A 27,882-nucleotide genomic window follows, 5' to 3' on the forward strand; every position below is an offset into this window, starting at 1 on the left:
TGTAACTGTCCAATTTTCCCAGCACCATTTATTGAAGTGTATGGAGCATTTTATATTAAGTTTTTTACTCTCCATCCAGTAAGAATTGCTCAGGCATTCTTGCAGTATCAAAACTTCATTTTGGTACTCAGGTTCAAAGATTTTCCTAATTACTTTATTTGCTTAAGATGTAGACTTATGAAGGGAGGACCACTTTCATTCAAAATCATCTCCCAAAGCATGTTGTAAATTATTGGCCTAGAAAAGGACCATTCATTTCTGTATGAGTAAGAAGTGGTCTTCAAAGTGGTTAAAGTGATAGCATCTGGAGCAAAGCTAGACTTCTTGGGTTCATTTCCCAGCTCCAATTCTTACTAGTTGGGCAAAGGCTAGTTTACTTAATCTTTTTCTCTTTGTGCCTCCGTTTTCCATTTGTAACATGGTATAAATTAATAATGTAAAGCACTTAGAACAATGCCTGACGTATAGTAAGTAAACATTCAGTAAATGGTAGTACATGTCCCCACTGAAAGAGGAATATCAGTCCAAATGTTTTTATTAAGCTCTGTACAGTGGATTTTTAGTCATTGTTTGCTTTGATAAACTTTGGTTAATTAGTGTATCAGGAAATTCCATTACTAACTCTACAAAACACTTGTGAAGATTCAGCACTATATTAGGTACAGAGGTAATAATGATGACCAGTATACACTGCTTTCTAGGGTCTAATAGACTAGTAGGGACCACAAAAAAGAAATTATTTTCACAGAAACTGACAAGTACTATACTAGGGGTAAGTAGGGAATGCTTATGGTATCAAGTAGAGAGTCACTTTAGTCTTGCAGGGAAAGGGGGAATCTGAGAAGGTTCCCTGAAGAGGTAACTGAGTGAATTACACATATAATATAGCCAGGTGGGGACTGGGTGGCTGGAAATAAGATTTGGAGGTCTATAGCATGAAATTACCCCAGGAAAGTGTACAGAGCATAGTGTTGCAAACTTGCATGTCTATAAGTAACATTGATGTGGAATTCCCTAATTTTTAAGTGTTGGCAAATCAAATCATTCTGAGAAGGGAGTTGGTGGGGGAGAATATGCACTGTAACAGGTATAGAGTTCTGACCATTAAAATCAGCCTTGTGGACTGCCAGTCTGTGACGTCTTTGCTGTGTTGAGTGGTGTGTAAGGAGGCAACCAAAGATAGATCTCTAATGATACCCTAACTGGCCTGGGAAAAGTTGCCTCTGGCAGATTTAGAAAGAATATCCTGAGGGGCACATGGGTGGCACAGTCGGTTGAGTGTCCAACTCTTGGTTTTGGCTTAGGTTGTGATCTCAGGGACGTGGGATTGAGCCCCGTGTTGGTCTCTACGCTCAGTGTGGAGTCTGCTTGAGGTTTTCTCTTCTCCTCTCAGGTTGTGATCTCAGGGACGTGGGATTGAGCCCTGTGTCGGTCTCTACGCTCAGTGTGGAGTCTGCTTGAGGTTTTCTCTTCTGCCTCTCCTGCTCATGCTCTCTTTCTCTCTCTCTAAAATAATAAATGAATGAATCAGAAGGAAAGAAAGAAGGAAGGGGGGCGCGGGAGGAAGGAAATCCAGAGAAGTAGCAAAAGTATAGAAGAATTAGAGGGTCTCAGATGCTGAGTAAAGATAGTGTTTCAAAATGGAGGGAATTAGGGGCGCCTGGGTGGTGCAGTCGTTAAGCGTCTGCCTTCAGCTCAGGGCGTGATCCCGGAGTTCTGGGATCGAGCCCCACATCGGGCTCCTCCGCTGGAAGCCTGCTTCTTCCTCTCCCACTCCCCCTGCTTGTGTTCCCTCTCTCACTGGCTGTCTCTCTCTGTCAAATAAATAAATAAAATCTTTAAAAAAAAAAGAGGGAATTATTAGCAGCATCACATTCTGCAGCTAAATACTGAAAAATGTCTACTGAATTTAGCAACAAGGGTTACTCATCCTTGGCAAGAGTGGTTTTAGTGAAGTTGTGATGTTGGGAGGCAGGATTGCAATAGACTCAGGAGAGAATTTAAATGGAGAGAGACAGTATACAGCTCTTTGATAAAGCTTGGGTATAAAGGAGAAAAGAGAACAGAAGTTATAGAGTATTGGGGCGCCTGGGTGGCTCAGTTGGTTAAGCTTCTGCCTTTCGGGTCTGGGGTTCTGGAATCGAGCCCCACATTGGGCTCCCTGCTCAGTGGGGAGTCTGCTCCTCCTTCTCCCTCTGCTGGTCTCTCTCTGTCAAATAAATAAAATCTTTTAAAAAAGAAGTTATAGAGTATGGGTTTTTAACCAAGTATTTATGGACACCCCACCCAATATTATACACAAACTCTGTGTGTATGTACATTTTTTTGGAGAGAAGCCATAAAGCTTTCATCAGCTCTTCAAAAGAGTTTATAATCCAAAAGAACAACTTTTGTCAGGGGACCTGTAATTGAATGAATTGGGCATACTTATAAACTGGTAAGAAAGGAACCAGTAAAGCAGGAAAGCTAGAGAGTAGGAAAGCTAGAGTAGGGTTGTGGAGGACTGAAGTCTTTCTAGTGGTAGAAGGAGATGAGATCCAGAGCATTTGGTAGAGGGACTAATTTAGATAAGAAAGAAAAAAAATGAGCGTAGATGCACATACATTTATAGGCGAATGGCAGGAAACTGAAGTAGCTCTCTGCACAATTTTTTATAATTTTTTGTTTTTTTTTTTCAAATATTTTATTTATTTGAAAGAGAGTGAGCAAGAGAGAGAGAGAACAAACTTATGGCGGGGAGGGACAGAGGGAGAAGCAGACTCCCCACTGAGTAGGGAGCCCAACATGCGGCTGGATCCCAGGACCCTGGGATCACAACTTGAGCCAAAGGCAGACACTTAACCAACTGAGCCACTCAGGCGCCCCTGCACACAATCTTTTAAATAAAGATTTACTTATCTGAGAGAGTGCCGAGGGCAAGGGGCAGAGGGAGGAGGAGAGAGAGTCTTAAGCAGACTCTGTGCTGAGCATGGAGCCTAACAAGGGGATCCATCATCTCTGGACCCTGAGATCATAGTCTGAGCCAAAACCAAGAATCAGATGCTTAACTGACTGCATCACCCAGGTGTCCCTGCACCCAATTGTTATTTTCTCTCTTATGTTGGGGGGCAAAATGGGGCTTGCAAAAAATAAGTGAAGAGAAGTGGAATATGATGTTTGAGGAAGGTGGAGAAGCTTTGAAATAACTGTAATGAAGAATGGGAGAGAAGGAAATCTAGGGAAAGATTTGTTTTCTTTTTTTTAAATAAAGAAATCTTTTTTTACATTAAAAAATTTTTTAAAAAAAAGAGAGAGATAGACAGCCAGCGAGAGAGGGAACACAAGCAGGGGGAGTGGGAGATGAAGAAGCAGGGTCCCAGTGGAGCCGGGAGCCTGATGTGGGGCTCGATCCCAAGACCCTGGGATCACGCCCTGAGCCGAAGGCAGACGCTTAATGACTGAGCCACCCAGACGCCCCTAAAAATTTTTTTAAAAAGATTTTATTTTAGAGAGAGCACTAGCAAGTGTGAGAGGAGGGTGGGGGTGAGAGAGAGAGGGAGAAGCAGACTCCCTGCTGAGCAGGGGGCCCCACACAGAGCTGGATCCCAGACCCTGGGATCATGACCTGAGCCAAAGGCAGATGGTTAACTGACTGAGCCACCAGGTGCCCCAGTAAAGATATTTGGGTCGTGTGGAGGGTCTCCTTGTGACTGAAGATCATTACTAATGAAACCATATTAAAAATGTGGGTTTTTTTTCCCCTTCTAGTAACCCAAGAAGAGAGCAGAAAAAGCATGAAAATGGATTAAGCTGTGATTGGGGTCTTGCCAGGCAGGTGCAGTTGGGAGGATGAAAGGGACAAAAGAGAAGAGGGTATTAGTTGAGATAGAGAGGACGTGAAGACCAGTACAGTATAGAAAGTAATGAGTTTGTGGAATTGGAGGTCTAATAGAGGTGAAAGAACAGGGGGTGTATTGGAGTAATTGGGAAAGCTGTAGAGATAGAAGTCAGAGTATATTTGTGGGATTAGAAACAGGGTTCTCCTCCCGAATAGCCAAAACAATTTTGAAAAAGCAAAGCAAAGCTGGAGGCATCGTAATTCTGGACTTCAAGTTATATTCCAAAGCTGTAGTAATCAAAACAGTATGGTACCGGCACAAAAATAGACACATAGATCAATGGAACAGAGTAGAAGACCCAGAAATAAACCCACAGCTATATGGTCAGTTAATATTCAACAAAGCAGGAAAGAATATCCCAGTGGGAAAAGGGCAAGTCTCTTCAACAAGTGGTGTTGGGAAAACTGGACAACAACATGCAAAAGAAAGAAACTAGACCACTGTTTTTGAATTAAAATTTTATCTTATTTTTGAGTAAACTCTATACTCAACATGGGGCTTGAACTCATGACCCTGAGATCAAGAGTCGCATGCTCTACTTGACTGAGCCAGTCAGGCGCCCCCGGACCACTTTCTTACACCATACACAAAATTAAATTCAAAATGGATAAAAGACCTAAATGTGAGACCTGAAACCATAAAAATTCTAGAAGAGAACACAGGCAATAACCTCTTTGACATTGGCCATAGCAACTTTTTTCTAGATATGTCTCCTGAGGCAAGGGAAACAAAAGCAAAAATAAACTATCGGGATGACATCAAAATAAAAGGCTTCTGCACAGCAAAGGAAACAATCAAACTAAAAGGCAGCTTGTGGAATGGGAGAAGATATTTTTAAGTGACATGTCTGATAAAGGGTTAATATCCAAAATATGTAAAGAACTTATAAAACTCAACACCCAAAAAATGAATAATCCAATTAAAAAATGGGCAGAAGACATGAGCAGACATTTCTCCAAGGAGGACATGCAGATGGCCAACAGATGAAAAGGTGCTCATCATCACTGATCATCAGGGAAATGCAAATCAGAACTACAGTGAGATACCACCTCACACCTGTCAGAATGGCTAAAATCAGCAACACAAGAAACAACAGGTGTTGGTGAGAATGTGGAGCAAAAGGAATCCTCTGCACTATTGGTGGGAATGCGAACTGGTGCAGCCACTCTGGAAAACAGTATGGAGTTTCCTCAAAAAGTCAAAAATGGAACTACCCTATGATTCAGCAATCTCACTACTAGGTATTTACCCAAACAATACAAAAACACTAATTCAAAGGTATACCTGCACTCTGATGTTTATAGCAGCATTATCTATAATAGCCAAATTATGAAATCAGCCCAAGTGTCCATCAATGGATGAATGGATAGAGAAGATGTGATATATGTACAGCCATAAAAAAATGAAATCTTACCATTTGCAGTGACATGAAGGGAGCTAGAGAGTATCATGCTAAAAGTGAAATAAGTCCGATAAAGACAAATACCATATGATTTCACTCAAATGTGGAATTTAAGAAACAAAACAAACTAGCAAAGGGAAAAAGACAAATCAAGAAATAGATTTATTTTTTTTTAAGATTTCATTTATCTATTTGAGAGCACGAGCATGGGGGGGGTGGTGGGAAGAGAGGCTCAGAGGGAGAAGCAGACTTCCTGCTGAGCAGGGAGCCTGACTCAGGTATCCGAGGACCCTGGGATCAAGACCTGAGCCAAAGGCAGATGCTTAACCAACTGAGCCACCCAGGCACCCCAAGAAATAGATTCTTAATTGTAGAGAAGAAACTGATGGTTACTTGAGGGGAGGTGGGTTGGGGGGATGGGTTAAACAGGTGATGGGGATTAAGGAGTGGACTTGTGATAAGCACTGGGTGATGTATGGAATTGTTGAATCACTAAATTCTACACCTGAAATATAACACTGTATGTTAATTAACCGGAATTAAAATAACTTAAAGAAGGAACAGTTTTTGTTTTGTTTTTTTAAGATTTTATTTATTTTTTAAAGATTTTATTTATTTGACAGGATAGAGACAGCCAACGAGAGAGGGAACACAAGCAGGGGGAGTGGGAGAGGAAGAAGCAGGCTCACAGCGGAGGAGCCTGATGTGGGGCTCGATCCCATAACGCCAGGATCATGCCCCGAGCTGAAGGCAGACGCTTAACCGCTGTGCCACCCAGGCGCCCCTAAGATTTTATTTATTTGACAGAGAGAGAGACAGCGAGAGAGGCAACACAGGCAGGGGGAGTGGGAGAGGAAGAAGGAGGCTCCCAGCGGAGGAGCCTGATGTGGGGCTCGATCCCAGGACTCTGGGATTACGCCCTGAGCTGAAGGCAGATGCTTAACGACTGAGCCACCCAGGCGCCCCAAAAAGGAACAGTTTTTTGTTTGTTTGTTTTTTTAAAGATTTTATTTATTTATTCGACAGAGAGACAGCCAGCGAGAGAGGGAACACAAGCAGGGGGAGTAGGAGAGGAAGAAGCAGGCTCATAGTGGAAGAGCCTGATGTGGGGCTCGATCCCATAACGCCGGGATCGCGCCCTGAGCCGAAGGCAGACGCTTAACTGCTGTGCCACCCAGGTGCCCCTGTTTGTTTGGTTTTTTTAATCAGAATTGCCAGCTGTGTTTAAAAAAAAAACCACACAGATGCTCAGGTCTCATTCTGGATCAACTGACTCAGAATTCCTAGGGAGTTGGACTGAGGCATCTTCGTTTAAAAAGCTTCACATGTGGGATGCCTGGGTGGCTTAGTGAGTTAGGCTTCTGCCTTTGGCTGAGGTCATGGTCTCAGGGTCCTGGGATCAAGCCCTGCATTAGGCTCCCTGTTCAGTGGGGAATCTGCTTCTCTCTCTGCCTGCCGCTCCCCCGCTTGTGCTTTCTCTCTCTGTCAAATAAATAAAATCTTAAAAAAAAAAAAGTTTCACATGTGATTTAAAGAAAAAATTTAAAAATTACATATAATAAAATTTGCTCCTTTTAGTGTATAGTTTTAGGAGTTTGACAAATGCATAGTGATGCCCTTTATTATGATAGAGTAGACTGGAGGAATAGGTTTGGTGAGGAAGACTTTTTAATTTTATTTAAATTGAATTAATTAACATATAGTATATTATTAGTTTCAGAAGTGGAGTTCAGTGATTCATCAGTTTTGTATAACACCTGGTGCTCATTACCCAGTACCCCCACCCATCTCCCCTCCAGCAAGCCTGTTTGTTTCCTAAGAGTCTCTTATGGTTTGTCCCCCTCTCTGATTTCATCTTTTTTTTTTTTTCCCTCCTTTCCCCTATGATCCTCTGTTTTGTTTCTTAAATTTCACATGAGTGAAATCATATGATGATTATCTGATTGACTATTTCGCTAAGCATAATGCCCTCTAGATCAAAACCAAGATGGGGTACCACCTCACAGTAGTCAGAATGGCTAAAATTAAGTCAGAAACAACAAATATTGGCAAGGATGTGGAGAAAGGGGAATCCTTTTACACTGCTGGTGGGAATGCAAGATGGTATAGTCACTCTGGAAAACAGTATGGAAATTCCTCAAAAAGTTAAAAACAGAGCTCTCCTATGACCCAGCAATCGCACTAAGTATTTACCCAAAGGATACAAACGTCATTATCTGAAGGGGCATCTGCACCCCAATGTTTGTCACAGCAATATCCACAGTAGCCAAACTATGGAAAGAACCTAGATGTCCATCGACAGATGAATGGATAAAGAAGATGTGGTATATATATACAGTGGAATACTACTCAGCCATCAAAAAACGAAATCTTAACCATTCACAATGATGTGGTTGGTGGGGAGGATATATTTGTTTTTGAACACCATCTAATTTCTTATTGTACTAAAGCTGTAGCCATAGAGTTAAGATTATTAAGCTAAATTGACATTTTCTCTATTAAGTTGATCAGGGACAGATGCAATTTTTTTGTTTTGTTTTTTTTTGTTTTTGTAGAGAGTTAGTGAATATTTCAGGCTTTGCAGCTCACATTTGGTCTCTGTTGCATATTCTGTGTGTGTGTGTGTGTGTGTGTGTGTGTGTGTGTGTGTTTCCAACCATTAAAAAATATAAAAACCATTCTTTGCACTGTACAAAAACAGGCAGAGGGCCACAGTTTGCTGACCCCTGGTAGATGATAAATACAACAATAAATCAAACTCTGATTTGTAGCATTTGCTGGTTTCCAAAGTGTAAATACTCCCACTGTGTCTGATTTTAAACTACCAATGCGTTATACTAAAGAGTTTGAAAGAGATGTACATAGCACAAGTATTTCTACTATATAAATACAACAGTTGTAGATAGGTAAATAAAACATAGTAAAATATTAATGAAGTAATGAAATTTGAGTGTTAATTACCTTTTTTCTTTCTTCTTCTTTTTTTTTTTTTTAAAGAATTTATTTATTTGAGAACAAGTGAGCACAAGTAGGGAGGAAGGCCAGAAGGACAAGCAGACTTCCTGCTGAGTGAGGAGCCTGATGTGTGGGGCTCTAGCCCAGGACCCTGAGATCATGACCTGAGCTGAAGTTGAACTGAAGTCAGACACTTAACCAACTGAGCCACCCAGGCGCCCCCTCTTCTTTTTTTAAGTAATCTCTACACCCAGTGTGGGGTGGCTCAAACTCACGAACCCCAGATTGAGAGTTGGATGCTCTACTGACTGAGCCAGCCAGGCACCCCACCTTTATTTTTAATATAACTTCATTGTGATTTATAGGGTTTAATTTTTAATAATGATTGTATATAACCTTGGCTTGCAAAATTCCTGAGAATGTATCAGCTTTTACTAGTGTATGTGAGTTGGCTTTAACGTATCATTGAAGCGAAGGCTAGGGAGGTGAGATAATTTCCCAAATCAATTTTAAGTGCCAGAATCAAAATAAGCTGTTTCTTTTCATTTGATTTTTATTTTTAAAGAGTTATATTTATTTGCGAAAGAGAGAGCATGAGCGGGAGGGACAGAAGGAGAGGGAGGGAGAATCTCAAGCAGACTCCCTGCTGAGCGTGGAGTCCGATGCTGGGCTCAATCTCTTGACCCTGAGATCACCACCTGAGCTGAAACCAAGAGTCAGATGCTTAACCGACTGTGCCACCCAGGTGCCCCTAATTTTTATTTTCATCAAAACAATATAAGTTCATAGTTTTTAAAAGTCAGAAGGTACTTCAGGGTTTATAATGGGGAACCCCCCCAAAAACACAGCAGTTCCCTGATCTACCCTCTCCATCCCCAATTTCTAATCTACAGTGCTAACATTTAACTCTTTCAGGTTTTTCTTCTGGTTTCTACCTCCCTATTTTTCATAATGTGTGTACACTTCTATTTTAAATTTTTTCACTTTTTGATATTATTGATTCCTTCCAAGGAAGATGGGGAATTTAGTTCTCTTATCCCTTACATGCTCTTCTTTACCCATTTTTCTAATATATGACAATTATAATTGTTTCTTAAATTATCTTTTTTGTTTTTTTTAAAGATTTTATTTTTAAGTACTCTACACCCAAAGTGGGGCTTGAATTTACAACCCTGAGATTAGGAGTTTCATGTTCTACTGACTGAGCCAGCCCGGTGCCCCTTAAATTATCTTTTGGTATTTACATGTTATGATCATGTAAACAGTGCACACCGACAAGCCATTAGTATGTTATGATTACATCTTCTTATATAATTTTTGAATTAATAATTGCCATAAATTTTAAACATTTGCCTGATTTTTAAAGGTACTTATGACAGTATTATCCCTATACTCTGTGACAGAACTATAAAACTTAGTAGGGTTAAACATCAGCTAATTATTTCCATTTTTCCCCCTTCAACATACTCCCTAAGTTGCCCGTCATTCTATTGCTAGAATCCCAACTATTATTTACAACTGTCATCCTGGTACTCCTGTTCCCCATTACCCTGGGGATTGCCTTTGCTTTTCTCCTTAGTATTGGCATCCATTTTCCTGAATCCTATGCCATCTTTTCTTTCCTAGGTTTATCTCTTCATTTTGCTATAGCATATCATTCAGGAGTTTCCTAAGAAAGGATTCCAAGAGATAAGTTACAAGTTATTGAGACCTTGTATGTCTGAAAATGTTAATTCTACCCTTGTGTAATTGATAATTTGGCAGGATATATAATTTTAGGTAGAAAAATAATTTGCCATCAAATGCAAAGGTTTTTCTCCAATGTTGTTAGTTTCCGGCCTTGCTGTTGAGGAATTTGAAGACATTCCAGGCTTTAGTCCTTTCTTACGTTTTTTTTCCTGCCTTATGATAGATTTTTAGAACTGTCTCTTTATCCCTGATGTGAAATTCCACAGAGACGTACTCTGATGTGGATATTTTTCATTTATTATGTGGCATACTTGGTGTGGAGTTTTTTGTTTTTTGTTTTTTTTTAAGATTTTATTTATTTGAGAACGGGAGAGAGACTGAATATGAGCAGTGGGGGGCAGAGGGAGAGGGAGAACCAGACTCCCCGCTGAGCAGGGAGCCTGATGCAGGGCTTGGCCCTAAGACCCCGGAGATCATGATCTGAGTGGAAGACAGCCCACTTAACTGCTTGAGCCACCCAGGCACCTCTTTGGTGTGGACTTTTATTCTGGAAATCTGTGTCTTTCATTTCTGAACTTTTTTCTTATATTTATTTTAAATGTTTCTCTCTGCTTTCTGGAGCTTCTCTTAGTTCAGTGTTGGGTCTTCTGGGTTTATCCTCTAATTATCTTATCTTCTGTTTTCATTATTTTCTGTTTTTGTTGTACTTCTTGGGAGATTTCCTCAACGTTATTTGCCAGCTTGTCAGTTGAGGGTTTTTTTTGTTTTGTTTTTAAAGCTTCTATCATAATTTTAATATGTAAGGGCTCTTGTTCTTTAATGTTTGTTAATTTATTACAGATCTTGTTTGTGTTTCATAGATGCAGTATTTCCTTTCCTGAGGATGTTATACTTTTTTGTGTGTCTGTGATGTTTTCCTCTCCTTGAATTCTTTGTTTACTTCTAGGTTCCTTTGTTTGATTTGGTTTTGGTTTTCTTTAATTTTGATAGCTTCCTTTTAATGTCTTCTGGTTCTTTTTTAAAAACGGTGGTAAATATACATAACATAAATTTATCATTTTAATAATTTTTAAGTGCACAATTCTTTGGTATTAAGTACATTCACATTGTTGTTTAACCATAACTATCATTCATCTCCAGACCTTTTTCATCTTACCTAACTGGAATTCTGTACCTATTAAACTAACTTCCTATTCCCCTTCCCCCCAGCCTCTGACAGCCACCATTCTACTTTGTCTCTGTGAATTTGACAACTTTAGCTACCTCATATAAGAGAAATCACACAATATTTTTCCTTTTGTGACTGGCTTATCTGTCCTTTTGTGACATATCTTCAAGATTCCTCCATGTTGTAAGATGTGTCAGAGCTTCCTTCCTTTTTAAAGGGTTTGTTCTTATTTAAGAATGATACTGAAAAGTTGATTGGAAGCTTCATGTCAGTGGTCAGGCTCTGTTAATTGGAGGCTTTCACTGAAAGTTGATAAGATGGTGAATATCTTTTTCATTGGTAACCCCCAAATATCTGTATTTTTAGGTCTTTTTTGGATTCTTGTCAGTTTCCCCAGAGAAAAATCTTCCTGACTCCTCCCTAGGAATATAAGCTTGGTGGTTCAGTGTTCAAAGAACTGAGGTGGGGAAGGGAGTTGGGACATCTATCTTTTCCTTAATTCTGCTGTTTTCAGTAAAGGACTTACCCCTAGTCCTAGCTGTGGTTGGTGTTCCCTGAGTCCAGAGCCTCTATAATTGTTTCTCTGGATTGATAAGTTGACAGGCAGCCTTTGTTTGGGGTGGGGGAGGGGTAGTTGACTGGTTGCTTGGGGGTTGGGGTGGAGAACTAGGTATCTAACTGCTCTTTTTGTAGACTGTCAGCCAGTTCTTCAGGTTATGGCCCCATCACTCACTCCTCCCTTCAGAGATGTGCTTGCCTTCAATTCCTGGCTTCCCAGAGTACAGTGTTGCAAATTAGATTTTTTTTTTTTTTTTTAATTGGACTCTCTCTTTTCAGGCTTGGATTTCAGGTTTTTTTTTTTTTTTTTTTTAATGCAGATTCTGATTCACCAGGTCTAGAACGCTGGGGTGGGTCTAGGATTCTGCCTTTCTTTCTTTCTTTCTTTCTTTCTTTCTTTCTTTCTTTCTTTCTTTCTTTCTTTCTTTCTTTTTCTTCTTTTTTTAAGATTTTATTTATTTATTCGACAGAGATAAAGACAGCCAGCAAGAGAGGGAACACAAGCAGGGGGAGTGGGAGAGGAAGAAGCAGGCTCATAGCGGAAGAGCCTGATGTGGGGCTCGATCCCATAATGCTGGGATCACGCCCTGAGCCGAAGGCAGACGCTTAACCACTGTGCCACCCAGGCGCCCCTGGATTTCAGTTTTTGCACTCTACCAAGTCAAATTCATATGTTTGCCTTTTCTGTATTAAAGTTCTTTTGCTATCATCTGCTGTTGTTTACTCTCCTCATCTCTTTGCTATCATGTGTTTATACCATTAAAAATATATTTTATTGCTAATTTTGGAGTGATTTTAGAGGTATTAAATGTATTAAATCAATTATATTTTAGCTATTGTAATCTACTTGCCAATTTTTTTTTTTTAATCCCATAGAAACTTTTCAAAGAGATATCTGTAAGCTTCTTGCTACTCAAGGTTTGGACCAGCAGCATTGGTACAACCTGGGCGCTCCAGGCCCCAACCCACACCTAGCAAACCATATTCTACATTTTTATAAGATCCGTAGGTTATTTATAATTTATTAAAGTCTGAGAAGCACTGGTCTAAATCACTGTGCCTGCTACAGTGCTTGACACATATTAGGTGTCTTCTGTTGGACACTCAGATATTTAGAAAAGATCTTGTAGTTAGAAATACTGTTTTGGGATCAGAGTATAAGTATAATTTGAAGCTATGGGAGTAGATGCAAGTATAGAGTAAAAAGTGGGTCAAGGAAATACCAGTTTTAATGTGTAGATGAAAGAAGAAAGGGCCTTCTAGGAAAATTGAGAGCTCAGGAAGAACAGAGGCCCAGAGTACATGAGGTACGGGAAAATGAGCAACCTTGCAAGAGTGGGGGCTGCAAGATTAGTAGTGTTCTTCAGGAAGAGCCAGATTTCAGAGTAGGCTAGGAAGTGGAGAAAAAACACTTTCTGGGAAAATATTGATATTATAAAATAGTTTAATTACAATGTGGGTAGAATGATCAAGGAGGAAGGCCCAGAAGACATAATGGAATCATGAGCAATGAAGAGATGGTTTAGTGGGGAGGGGGCTACATTGGGGTGAAAACATGAGATGACAGGTGGCTAAAATGAGCTTCCACTATATTCCCCACCTTGTACTCTCCATGTTTCAGGCATTTCTTTAAATTCTCTCTTGGACTTTTTTTTTTTTTTTTTTTTTTTTTTTTGAATATACATGCTGTTCCTTTAGTCTGGGACACTACCTTGCCGTCTTTGACTCTCTAGATTCAGTGCCCTTTTTTTGTGCTCTGCGGCATCCTATTCTTTCTGTGTTTCTTTTTTCTTTTTAAAGTTTTATTTATTTGAGAGAGAATAGGAGGGAGGGGCAGAGGGAGAGAGAGAATCTTAAGCCGACTCCTGTGGAGACGGACGCTGGGCTCAGTCTCACAACCCTAAGATCACGACCCAAGCCGAAACCAAGAGTGGGAGCCCAACCGATTTTGCCACCCAGGGGCACCCATCACTCTTTTTTTTCTTTTTAAGTTGAGATATAAATCATATACTATAATATTTACCTTTTAAGATATACTTTAAAAATACTTTCACTGTGTTTAACCATAGCACAGTAATTGTATATTTTACTTATTCAAATTGCCCACTGTACTATCTTGTTACTGTCTTTGGCATCTAGAGTAGCACCTATATCTAACAGCTAATATTTATTGATTGCTGTATGTCGTACACTGTTTTAAGTTTATATATATTGACTCATTTAATCCTCATAGGATGTAGATACTACTTTAGCCCTATTTTATGGATGGAGGGAACAAAGGCCTAGAATAAGTACATCAGCCACCGTGGAAGGAACACATTTATTGTGTGTACTGTGTACAGGGCACTGCGCTGTATGTTTGGGTTACAGAATTAAGAAAGTCTTTGGTCAGAGTTTCAGACAGAATGTTGGTTAAAACTTCACCCTGAAATGAGGGATATATAGCTGGCTCCCAGTTTTGTGGTACTTGGAATCAAAAGGTTTGACAGTCTCTCTGACTGCTTATATAATTAGGTGTGCCCCTTCCTCCCCTAGCACAGACTGGGGACATACATTCAAATGTTGTTTTAGTCTTTTTTCTACCGTTTTTTATTTGAAGCTATCCTTTATAAAGTCAAACCTTAGCATAGACTATAAGGGCTGTGATCTGCCATTCCTCCCTGGTTTTAATAAGTACCTAACTCTGATTCTTAATTTTTTTAAATTAAATATTTTATTTGGAAATAATTTCAAGCTTACAGAAAAGTTTCAAAAAAAAGGATACAAAGAACACAATCAGTACTGTATGGTGACTAACATAATAAAAAATCATTATAAAAAAAAACCACACGATCAGGTTCACTTGTTAACATTTTATTCCATTTGTTTTATCATTCATGTTCTCTCTTTATATCAAGTCATACTGCTTTTTCTTAACTATTTGAGAATAAGTTACAGTCATCCTGGCCCTTAACCCCTAAATACCTTAATATATATTTCCTAAGAATAGGAATGTTCCTTTACATTCCACAGTTACCACAGTTATCAACTTCAGTACATTTAACTTTGATATGATACTTTACTGTTTATTTGTAGAGTATAAGAAGTAATCTTTTTACAGTGCTGTAGCCCCTGAGTACATTCTTTAATTAAAAAAACACCAAAGTGGGCACCTGGATGGCTCAGTTGGTTAAGCGTCTGCCTTCAGCTCAGGTCATGATCTCAGGGTCCTAGGATCAAGCCTCGCATCAGGCTCCCTGCTCAGCAGAGAGTCTGCTTTTCCCTCTCTCTCTGCTGCTCCCCCTGCCCGTGCTCTCTTGCTCTCTTTCAAATAAATAATAAATAAAATCTTTTTTAGAAAATACCAAAGTGAATTTTTGAAAGTTTTCCCAAAAAGAAAACACAATAGATTAAAATAAAAAATTACTCATAACCATCATTTTTGTTTTTGTTAAAACATATATAAAGGAAACATATGTACATAAAGTACTCTCCTGGGTTGCTCCCCATCCCTGTTATGTACAGTATCAACCATGTCTGTATTTTTCCAGATGGCTTTATTCATATATACATATATATACACATGTGCACAAAAACACACATGTACATTTGTGTGTATATATTCATCTACATATTGAAACTGAATTGAACAATCTTTGTGTATGCTGATTTTTAAAAACTTGTAATATAGTATCTGAAAATCGAAAGAGATGCTTTTTATCATCTACTAAACAGAAACAAAAGTGTTAGGTATTTTACAGATACTTATTGAGGAAGATATTTGTTCAGGTGCATTTAACATCACTCAACACTACAGTACTCACCTCATGCAAGAACTACCTTGTCAAGTGGTTGGAAGATAATTAATGTACCCTAATTAGCTTTTCTCTCAATATGTTCCACTTGACCTACTTAAAATATATGTGATTTGGAATTTTTTAACCTTATTTATAATATCGTAATCTGGAAGCAACATATACAAATCTGCTTATCCATATAATTAGAAGGTTAAGATAAATTTTTATTTGCTTTTGTTCAGTGAATTCTGTAATTTACATGGAAATGGGAATCAAATACCAGAGAAATCAAAACATTTAGTTTGAAGACTGTAGTTTAATGGAGCTAAATTTGAACATACTCATGACTTTAGGAATAATGAATTACCTTGAAATTTATCCTTTTGGACTGTAAAGTCCTTAAGTATAGGGACTGTGTCTATCTAGTTTATTGCTGTAATCCCCAGCTTTTAGAAATAGTAGGTATTCAATAATTATTTAATATATGTATAGAATGATGATAGATAAGAATGTATAAATAGGCCAGTATTGCATTCATTTCAGATCTTATAGTTCATTATAGTTGTGTTGTTTTAGCAACTTCTTTGTAATCATTTTATTCTTATTTCTGCAGATGAGAAAAACAGGATACAAGGAAGCTCTGGGCAGCCCTTTGTATAGATGAAATGCTCATTATATGTTTGCTGGCGGTAGAGCTATCAATGAACTATTATTATCCATAAACAGCATCTTCCCCACACAGCTTGGTCAACTCAGTTTATAGATAACACCAAGTCTGTGTGATTCCTTTTGGTGATTAGGGTGTAACCCACTGCTAACTCAAGGAGGCATATTGGTTCTTGTTGGGCCCTGTTGGTCATGGCACTCAGTTCACTAAGGACTAGGTTTGAGAAGCTTGGTGTTTGAATTAAAGTTTCCGCAGGAGGACATCAGTTGCTCCTTTTGCTGGGTTTCCATTACACTTCGCTTTTACCTTTATTATAGTATTTACTTTGTTCTGCTGAGGGTTATGGTTAGGTGTTTCTATATGTCGTTCCCTGTAGGTTTGTTCTTTTGAGTGCTGGAAACACCTTATCCTTCTACCTTTCATAGCTATAGCACAATGCTTTATATAGCATAAGTTTAAACTGTTAATCCTTATAAATGGATAAGTAGAAGAATTTTAAATTTTACAAAATTATAGGTCCAACTGTAGCTACTTTTTATAAGCCACATCAAGTCCTTTCAAACAAGATAGGTAGAAATAGCATTTAGAAAAAAAGATGAATTATAGCAAGTTCTTTCCTTACCTAGTAATTTCGGTAGCCTGATAGTTTTTTTTAAAAAATAACAGCTTTATTGTGATAAAATTCACATAGCATACAATTCACCCACTCTTCCTCCTCCTCTTCAGCCTGAGCATGGATGAAGATCTTATGATGACCCAATTCAGTAGGTTTTAGTGTATTCAGTTTTGCAACCATTACCACAAACAATTTTGTAACATTTTTATTACCCCACTCTGCACACATTAGCTGTCCTTCCCTTTTCCTCTTTAATCCCACCCTCAGTCCTAGGCAACCATTAATTTACTTTCTGTCTCAGTAAATTTGCCTGTTTTGGATAATGGAATCATCTAATGTGGTCTTTTGTGACTGGCTTTTCACTTAGCCTAAATATTTTCATGGTTCATACATTTTATAAAATTTTTCATTCCTTTTTACTGCTAAATAATATTCCACTGTGTGGACTGTATGGATATATACCACATTTTATTTACCCATTCATCTGTTGATGAATATTGGATTGTTTCTACTTTTTGGCTATTATAAACAATGCCATTACAAACATTCATACACAAGTTTTTGTGTGGGTCTCTCTTTCATTTCTCTTGAGTATGTAACTAGGATTGAAATTGCTGGGTAATATGGTGACTAGGTTTAACTTTTTGAGGAGCTGCTAAACGGTTTTCAAAACATTTGCATCATTTTATATTTCCATCAGCAGTGTATGAGAGTTCCAGTTTCTCCACATTCTCACCAACACTTGTCTTTTTGATTACAGTTTACCTTTGAATAATGTGGGAGTTAGAAGCACCAATCCCCTGTGTAGTCCAAAATCTGTTTATAACTTTTGACTTCTCAAACACTTACCTGTTAGTAATAGCCTACTGTTGACCGAAGCCTTACTGATAACAGAAACAGTTGTTTAACACACATTTTGTATGTTGTATTTGTATACTGTATTCTTACTATAAAGCAAACTAGAGAAAAGAAAATGTTAGTAAGAAAATCATAAGGAAGAGAAAATACATTTACAGAACTGTATTTATTATCTATGTTGTCTGTTTACAAAATGAATCATCTCTTTTAATACCTACATCAATATGATATGATACAAAACACTGTAAGATGTTATACATATTACTAACACTAGACACCAAAAATGAAAAGATAATGTGAAAAAATTAATATTTATTTACAGATCTAACAATTCATGCATTGATAATGAAGCATCAGTACGATTGGCAATGATGATGAATGATGACAAAAATGTCTCATGCAGTTCTTGCTATATAGTTATTAGATTTTCATACCAAGACACAAGTACAACAATTAAGTTTATTAACTGTACAGTATAATGATTATTTGCTGTTAAGTGGAATTGGGTCATCATAAGATCTTCATCCATGCTCAGGCTGAAGAGGAGGAGGAAGAGTGGTCTTGCTATTGTAGGGTGGCTGGCACAGGTGGAGGGGGAGGCAGGAGAAGCAGGCACACTTGGTGTAGCTTTATGGAAATATGTAGTAATTTCTATCTGACATTTTTGCTTTTTCAGTTTTCTAAAAAAATGTTCTATACAGTACCAATCCTTCCAATCCTTCCACCATTTGTTATTGTTTCAGTGCTTGTATCATACCAGGGTCCATGTCCTCTGTAAAGTCAAAAGCAGTTTTTAATATTTGGAACCCTTCTGCCAGATTGTCTAACGTCAATTTGTTTTCTGAAACTGCTTCTTTACCTTCTTATCATCTGACACCAGTTCAGTAGCACTTCTCTCTATCATGTTGTCTTCTGTTAATTCCTCTGGTATGGTGTCACTTAGCTCTTGAATTTCTCCAAGATCCATATTTTGAAACCCTTCACTCGCCACATTTTTTTCCTTCCTTCCTTCCTTCCTTCAATCCTTCCTTCCTTCCTTCCTTCCTTCCTTCCTTCCTTCCTCTTTCTTTTCTTTCTTTCTTTTCTTCCTTTCTTTCTCCATATCCACAATCTCTTTCATGATTTCCTTGATTGGCTCCATTGTAAATCCTGTGAAGTAATGTACAATATCTGGACACTATTTTCTCTAGCAGGAATTTATTGTTTCAGGCTTGATGGCTTTCACTGCTTTTTCTGTAACAGTGATGGCATCTTTAGTAATGTAATCCTTCTAGACCTTCATGATGTTCTCTCTATCAGGGTTCTTGTCCAGAGTGTTGATAATCCTTTATATAGAGTACTGAGTGTAATGAGCATTAAAGGTCCTTATGACCCCCTGATCTGAAGGCTGATTTAGAGATGTGTTTGGGAGCAAGTAGACCCTTTTAGCACTTTTGGTGTTGAGTTTGTGGGGTTCTGGGTGGCCAGGGACATTGTCCAATATCAAAAGAACTTTAAAAGGCAGTCCTTTACTGGCAAGGTACTTCCTGGCTTCAGGGACGAAAAGCATCAGTGAAACTAATCCAGAAAAAGGGTCCTCGTTGTCCAGGCCTTCTTGTTGTATAACCAAAAGACTGGCAACTGGTGTTTATTTTTTTCCCTTCAAGGCTCAGGGGTTAGCAACTTTATAGATAAGGGCAGTCTTGATCATAAACCCAACTGCATTTGTGCAAAATGGTAGAGTTAGCCTATCCCTTCCTGTCTTGTTTTTTTGTTTGTTTTTTTTAAATCCCTTCCTGTCTTAAATCCTGGTGCTTGCTTCTCTTTCTTATAAATGAATGTCCTTTGTAGCTTTTTTTTTTTTTTTTTTCCGGAAAAGGGCACTTTTGTCTGCATTAAAAACCTGTTCAGACAGACATCCTTTCTCCTTCATGATTTTCTTAATGGCCTCTGGGAACTTGTCTGCTGCCTCTTGGTTGGCAGAAGTCGCTTGTGCTGTTATCTTGACATTTTTAAAGCCTCTTTCTAAAATTATCAAACTATCCTTTGCTGGTTAAATTCTCCAGTTTTAGATCCTTCACCTTCCTTTTGCTTTAAGTTGTCATATAATGACTTAGCTTTTTCTTGAATAATATTAGAGTCTATAGGTATCTTATAGCAATCCTGCACCCACATAAAAGCTGCATTTTCAATACAGGATAAAAAGGTATTTCCTATAAAGTGCAAGGTTTTTGCACCTACTGACATAGCTGCAGGGATGGCTTCACAAATTTCCCTTTCTTTCTTTCTTTTTTTTCTTTTTTCTTTTTTTTTAAACAATGGTCCTTAGGCTGGTGAGCAACTGCAGACCACAGTCAAGCAATTCAACTTTTTCTTGTAATGTCATGACTTTTCTTTGCTTCTTGGAAGCTTCCAGCATCACTAGTGGCACTTTGTATGGGTCCTCTGGTGTCATTCAAGGTTTATGGTAACACAAAAAATATGCAAGAACCATGGGAGATTACTTTTTACTGCAATATACAATTCACTGGAGAGATGAACTGTTCATGCAGAGATGATTAGTGTCACAGGACATTTTAAGCTGATACTCATAACACTTAAGCTCACTGCAATAGCAACAGGAGATGGCTACAAAATTATTTTAGTAGTACAGTATATATTACAGTTAATTTTAAGCAGTTATGATTTAGTACTGTATCTTTACCTTTGTTTACATTTCTCTCAACTGCAAATGGGGCCATGTACAGTTTGTGTTTGCATAAAATTTTGATAAATTTTAACTTTTTATGATTTGTGTATATTTTATGGTAGTAAATGATAAAATAGACTAGTATATACATACATTTTATGCATTCATGGTATATCTAACTTTTTCTTAAGCTTTTTGATATTTCTAGGCTATGTGCTTTATCTGCAAGGTTTTTCAAACTGTTGCAAATCTCCAAGAAATTTTCTAATGTATTTGTTGAAAAAAAAAAAATCTGTGTATAAGAGGACCCATGCTTGCAGTTCAAACCCCTGTTGTCAAAAGGTCAACTGTATAGTCATCCTAGTGGGTGTGAAGTGATATCTTTTTATTTTTTTTAGATTTTATTTATTTATTTGACAGAGAGAGAGAGAGCTCTAGCAAGCGAGGGGAGAGGCAGAAGGGGAGGGAGAGAGAGAATCCCAAGCAGACTCCACGCTGAGCCCGGAGCACCACATGGGGCTCGATCCCATGACACCGAGATCATGGCCTGAGCTGAAACCAAGAGTTGGATGCTCAGCCGACTGAGCCACCCAGGCACCCCTGAAGTGGTATCTTATTGTGATTTTGATTTGATTTCCTTGATGGCTGATATTATCTTTTCATGTGCTTGTTGGCCATTTGTATATCTTCTTTGGAGAAATGTCTTATCAGATCCAGTGCACATTTTTTTTTTTAAAGATTTTATTTATTCGACAGAGATAGAGACAGCCAGCGAGAGAGGGAACACAAGCAGGGGGAATGGGAGAGGAAGAAGCAGGCTCACAGTGGAGGAGCCTGATGTGGGGCTCGATCCCATAACGCCGGGATCACGCCCTGAGCCGAAGGCAGACGCTTAACCTCTGTGCCACCCAGGCGCCCCCCTGTGCACATTTTTAATTCAGTTATTTGTCTTTTTATTAAGTTGCAAGACTTCTTTATGTATTCTAGGTACAGTTTTATCAGATATATGATTTACAAAGATTTTCTGCCATTCTGTGTGTTGTCTTTGCACTTTCTTGATGTCATTTGAAGCACAAAAATTTTTAATTTTGATCAAGTCCAATTTATCTGTGGGTTTTTTTTGTTCGTTTGTTTTGTTTTTTGTTGTTGTTGGTTGTTTGTTTTTTGGTTTGTGCTTTTGGTTCCTATCTAAGAAACCAGTGCCTGGTCCAAAATTATGAAGATTCAAATTTTTGGGATGCCTGGGTGGCTCAGCCGGTTAAGGGTCTACCTTTGGCTCAGGTTGTGATCGCAGGGTCCTGGGATCGAGTCCCTCATTGGGCTCCTTGCTCAGCGAGGAGCCTGCTTTTCCCTCTGCCTGCCACTCCCCCTGCTTGTGCCCTCCCTCTGTCAAATAAATAAATAAAATCTTTTTAAAAAAAGTTTTACAGTTTTAGCTCTTACATTTATGTTTTTGATCCATTTTGAGTCAATTCTTTTTTTTTTAATATATTTTTTTAAGCTTTTATTTATTTATTTGACAGAGACAGCCAGCGAGAGAGGGAACACAAGCAAGGGGAGTGGGAGAGGAAGAAGCAGGCTCCCAGCAGAAGAGCCTGATGTGGGGCTTGATCCCAGAATGCTGGGATCACGCCCTGAGCCGAAGGCAGACGCTTAATGACTGCGCCACCCAGGCGCCCCCATTTTGAGTCAATTCTTGCATATGGTATGAAACGGGGGTCTGACTATATTCTTTTGAAAGTGGGGAACCAGTTGTACTCCCACCATTTGTTAAAAAGACTATTCTTTTACCATTGAATTTTTGACAGTAAAGAGTTTCTGTTTTGTCTTTTTTTTTTTTTTTTTAATATTTTATTTCTTAGAGCACAAGTAGGGGGAGCAACAGGTAGAGGGAGAGGGAGAAGCAGGCTCCCCGCTGAGCAGGGAGCCAGACGTGGGGCTCGATCCCAGGATCGTGGGATCATCACCTGAGCCAAAGGCAGATGCTTAACTGACTGAGCCACCCAGGCACCCCAAGAGTTTCTGTTTTGAAGAACATTTTACATTGTTCTTCTTTTCCCTCCATATTGTCTCTAACTTTCGTTGATTAAAAAAAATCTAGAAACCATCTCAAGTTTATAGAAAGTTACAAGTACAGTACAAATAACTTATTTTTTTGAGCCACCGAGAGTAAGTTGCCAACCTGATACCCTGCAATGATAATGTTTCTGTGTATTTCCCACCAACAAGAACATTTTCCTACATAACTGCGATACAAAATCAGAAAATTAATGTTGATGCATTACAATACCAGTCTTATCCTCAGCTTGCATTCAGGTTTTGTCCTTGTTCCAATAATGTCCTCTATAACAAAAAGGATCCAGTCCAGAATCACACATGCATTTGTCATGATTCTCTAGTCTTTTTCAATCTGGAACAGTTCCTCAATCTTTCTGGATTTTCATGACCTTGACAATTTTGAAGATTACAGGCCAATTTTTTTTGTAGAATGTCTCTAAATTGTAATTTGTCTGATGTTTCCTCATGTTTAATTCAGTTTATGTGTATTTGGCAGGAATATCCTAGAAGTGATATTAACATCCTTCTCAGTGCATCCTATTGGGGGCCCAAGATTTTATCATTACTGGTGGTATTAACTTGATTGATTACTTGATTAAGGTAGTGTTTGCCAGGGTTCTCCACTATTATTATTTGTCTTTTTATTTTTATGACTAATAAGCATTTTGTGGGAAAGCCCTTTGAGATTATATAAATCCTCCCTATAAATCTTTTGGTTTTTCATTTATTTATTTATATCTGCATGGCACATGGATTCTTATTTTGTTTGGTGGCTTATATTCCCCTTCTACCATTATTTGTATTGATACTCCAGTTGTTCCATATTTGGTTAATGGGAGCCCCATCAAGCTGGCTTCTTTATTCTTTTGTCATGGCCCCTCATTCTTTGAGCACTTGCTCTTTACTTTTTGGTATAGCATGACGTTCGAGGTTCATTAGGTTCTTGTTCTACCCCAGCTCTAGCCCAGTTCTACCCCAGCCCTGGAATCAGCTTTTCTTCAAAGAACCCTGGTTCTTTTTAGTAGAGAAGAGCATTAAAAACCAAGGTCTGGGTGCTAGTTATGTGTATTGGGGATGCTGCTGGTCTTAGGACTTCTCAAGGGACAGAGCTAGGGAATAGTTTATTCCCTATATGTATAGACATTTGCATCTATCTTTCTATTAAATTTCATGAGTTCATATCTATAGCTGTAATTCCAGTTCAAAGTAGAGGTATTGTTCTGTTTTTTTTCACCTTTCCATATTTGTAACTTCATTTTTAGACTATGAGAAACCTGGCTCCTATTATTTTTAATAGTTGTACTTTTTTGATCTCTATGTACCCAATCTCTTATAGCCATTGCTGCATTCCCCCTTGACACCTCCTAGCCTCCCCTCCCCCAAGTAGAAACTCTTCACCCTCATCTGGCTTTGTCCCATTGTATTGGTGTGCCCTCTTCTGAGGACTGTGTCCTCATTGGTTTGGTCTCCACTATTCTGTGCCACCCGGGCCCTGCGCCACTGCCCTTCTTCCTTCATTCAGCTTTAACATCTCATGCCAGCCTGCACCGGTGAGGATCTCCTCCTCACCCTCCTCCAGCTCTGAGATCCTGCGCTGTGCTGCTGCCCTCCTATATGGACGTAATCCTCCTTCACCTGCTTTGGGCTCTGACACCAACTCTTGGCCATCATGACGAGTCTCACTTAATGGCTTTTGGACTGAATTGTTTGTGAAGGGGCTTCACATTGTCTTTTGAGAAACAATGAAGTTTTTTTGGATGTTTGTTCAGAATTAAAAGTTAGCACTTTATAAGAAGGAAAAAAAAAACCAAGTAGCTTGAAAATTTCACCTTTTAGGCAGTTACTGGTAGAGTTCTAGAAAGATTTCTTCTTTGGCTAACATTTAACATAAAATAACACTTTATTTAATTTATAATTATTTGAATCTTAATGTACATTGGTTAATGAGCTGTTCCTGACTGAGGAAATTAGAAAACAAATAGTAATTTACATCTACAAAATAATATTCATTTCTCTTCTAGCTCTTCCACCAAAGCCACCTAAGCCAATGACTTCAGCTGTTACAAATGGAATGAAGGACAGTTCTGTTTCTCTTCAGGATGCAGAATGGTACTGGGGGGATATTTCAAGGTAACTTGAATGCTACTATAATTCAATGCAGTTTAGAAACAAATCATTTTTGAGAAGTTAAAAATAAAACATTTTCATGCCCTACTATTTGTCATTCAAAGATTACCATTTTAAAAATTGTGAGAACACTTCAGAAGTTTTTAAATGCTGTCCTTCCACGAGAAAGTCTTTAAATTACAGGTGTGATTATTACTTTTAATACTGTATTAAGGATAGATTTCTGAATAAATGAAACTTAAAAGATTTAAGATAGCTACATGTGGTTTTCTGTAAAAGATAGTTATAGGTACTTAATTTTCTTTACCTTTCTCTGCCTAAGGCAATGGTTCCACAATCTTTGCATGCACAAGAATCAATTGGGGTGTGGCCCAGGAATCTGCATTTAACAACCTCCCCAGGTGATTTTGATGCACTCTTCACATGCTTCATTTTGAGAAATTGGACTCTTTAGCAGTAAAATGCTTTTTAGGTAAAATGTGGTCTTGGGAAATTTTTAACCTAGAGAAGGGGGGAAAAATATATATATTGAATTTGAATATTCAGATTTCTTGTTTTTCTTGTATTTTGTTTTAAAAAAGACCTATCCATTTCTGTCAAATTGGGTTCAAGGTTGATGGTGTATTCTTCAATATGCTTGTGTTTCTCTTGTCTATTCTCTTCAACTACCAAAGTGGCACTCATTTCTTTTTTTTTCTTTGTTACCATTTTAACCATCTTTAAATGTACAGTTCAGTGGCATTAAGTACATTCACAGTATTGTTCAACCATCATCGTCATTCATTTCTGAAACTATTTCATCTTCCCCAAAGCGAGACTTTGTACTCATTAAACACTAACTGCCTTTTCCTCCTGTTCTCTCCAGCCCTGGGAAACCACCATCCTACTTTCTGTTTCTATGAATTTGACTACTCTAGGTACTTCACATAAATGAAATCATACACTATTTATCCTTTTGCGACTGGCATATTTCACTTAGCACAATGTCTTCAAGGTTCATCCATGTTGTAGCATGTATCAGAATTTCCTCCCTCTTTAAGGTTGAATAATATTCCATTATGTGTGTATACCACATTTTTATTTATTCATTCATCTGGAGGTTTGGCTTTGAACATTTGGATTGTTTACAGCTTTTGGCTATTATGAATAATGCTGCCATGAAAATTGGTGTATAAATGTTTATTCCCTGCTTTTTTTTTCTTTTTTTTAAAAGATTTTATTTATTTACTTGAGAGAGAAAGAATGAGCAGTGAGGAGGGGCAGAGGGAGAGAGAGAGAAGCAGACTCCCTGCTGAGCAGGAAGGCCGATGAGGGGCTCGATTCCAGGACCTGGAGATCATGACCTGAGCCGAAGGCAGACGCTTAACTGACTGAGCCACTTAGGCGCCCCATATTCCCTGCTTTTTAAAAATTTTTATTTATTATTTTTTAGAGGGGGGAGGGACAGAGGGAGAGAGAGAATCTTAAGCAGGCCCCCTGCCCAATGCGGAGCCCAACATGGGGCTTGATCTCACAACCCTGAGATCATGACCTGAGCTGAAATTAAGAGTTGGCCACTTAGCCGACTGAGCCACCTAGGCACCCCTCAAGTCCCTGCTTTTAGTTCTTTGGGGAGTATACCCTGAAAAGGAATTTCTAAGTCATATGGTAACTCTATGTTTAATTTTTTGAAGGAGACTTAATATATTTTTTATTAAAATGGGTCAGAAAATTTTTGTTTTATAATTGTACAATAAAAGGATCTATTATATTTATTTATTTATTTATTTATTTATTTATTTATTATTTTTTAAAGATTTTATTTATTTGACAGAGATAGAGACAGCCAGCGAGAGAGGGAACACAAGCAGGGGGAGTGGGAGAGGAAGAAGCAGGCTTCTAGCGGAGAAGCCTGATGTGGGGCTCCATCCGAGAACGCTGGGATCACGCCCTGAGCCGAAGGCAGACGCTTAACGACTGCGCCACCCAGGAGCCCCAAGGATCTATTATATTTGAATACCATTTAAATTTATATTCTAAGAACTTGTGGGTCTGTAACTCAGAGTCTTCTGTGCCCTGCCATATCCTGAGTGTTCTAATGTTCTTTCTTAAAGTCCTAAACCAACTCTGCAGGAGGAATTTATCATCAGTATAAATTCAAATTGGAGAAGATTATATTGAAAGGTTGTGAACTTAGTGAATTTACCCCCCTCTGATGGGACACAGCTGCCACTGTTGCTTAAACACAACCTTCTTTCTAAACAGCTGCTGGTTTTTCCTGAAACCCTACAAGTTCAGACCTGCCTAAGGAAGCGCTAAAGGCTTAATGGAAATACTATCCCCTACAGACGGTTAAAATCTGGAAGAGTTTAAAAAGCAAATAGTCCTTCCTTAGGTTGTGTAATACCGAAAGTCAAAACAGAAAGATCATATCTAGGGGGAGGAATTAAATGACCTCGGAAGGCCCCCATAATTCTGTGACCTTAGAAATACTCACCTCCTAACTAGCCTTAGTAATAATATGTGAAGAGAGCAATTGTTGATTACATTTTTTTCATTTTTCCTATGATTCTATTTTTCAGGGAGGAAGTAAATGACAAATTACGGGATATGCCAGATGGTACGTTCTTGGTCAGAGATGCCTCAACAAAAATGCAGGGGGATTACACTTTGACTTTGAGGTGAGTATTTTTCAGCATTTTGACTAGTGTTCTACTAGCATTATTTATTTCTGCGTATACAGAGATTTTTGTATTTATTTAAGTGATTACATGTTTTAAAATATTTTTACTTAATTTGGATACATAATTTTTAGTTGTTTGGCTAGCTATCCTTTCTCTATACGTTAAATATTTAAATGTCTTATATAAAGATGGCAACAATTTTAATTTTTATGTAGGAATAAAACAAAAAGGCTAAAATCCCTGAAAGTAAGTTATGAAGTAAGAATTATACTGTTGATGTTGTGCATGAAGTAGAAGTTATGGGCGCAGCCTGAGGCTATTAATGATATGTTGGGAATCCACCCCTCTAATAACCCCATTATTTTCCTCAACGCAGACTTCAGAGAGTAAAGTTTAACGTAGTTTAGGCTGATGGGGATATGTAGAAGATAAAGCAGTTCTTAGCCTCTATCATGTCATCCATGTGGGCATATTAGAATTTCCTAAGTGGTGGATATATCACCTTTTATATTTACAAAGATGGGACGTATATTTTAAAAAAGTAGGCAAACTGCATCAGATATTTTTACGTTTAATTTTAACAATTAAAATAGCCTAATACAATGAAGTACTGTGATTTTTTTAAAAAGGGAGTATCTAAAGAAATATATAATGCAAACAGCAGCGATAACAACTCCCTTGTACTACACATTTTACATGCATATCGTATTATTCCTCACAACAACCTTATGAGGTAGGTATTATTAATATTTCCATTTTATAGACGAGGCAACTGAAGCTTAACCTGGTTAAGAAAGTT

General features: G+C 38.3%; 1 protein-coding gene across 4 annotated transcripts in view; it reads left to right on the top strand.

The window, feature by feature from the left end:
- PIK3R3 (phosphoinositide-3-kinase regulatory subunit 3) overlaps positions 1-27,882 on the top strand; it is a 155,995-nt gene that overhangs the window by 85,422 nt on the left and 42,691 nt on the right. For 3 of the 4 annotated variants that reach the window (XR_008958848.1, XM_048220282.2, XM_026498190.4), the window contains exons 2-3: positions 24,315-24,423; positions 26,982-27,080. Coding sequence is in view for 3 of the 4 variants with exons in the window: in XM_048220282.2 (XP_048076239.2) it covers positions 24,315-24,423; positions 26,982-27,080 (208 nt within the window). In the remaining variant the exon portion in view is untranslated. Of the gene's footprint in view, positions 1-24,314; positions 24,424-24,742; positions 24,822-26,981; positions 27,081-27,882 lie in introns of those variants that run through there. The other variant, XM_026498191.4, reaches the window with a different exon arrangement.

The sequence above is a fragment of the Ursus arctos genome, unplaced genomic scaffold (genome assembly GCF_023065955.2).
Source record: "Ursus arctos isolate Adak ecotype North America unplaced genomic scaffold, UrsArc2.0 scaffold_12, whole genome shotgun sequence".
Classification (NCBI taxonomy): domain Eukaryota; kingdom Metazoa; phylum Chordata; class Mammalia; order Carnivora; family Ursidae; genus Ursus; species Ursus arctos.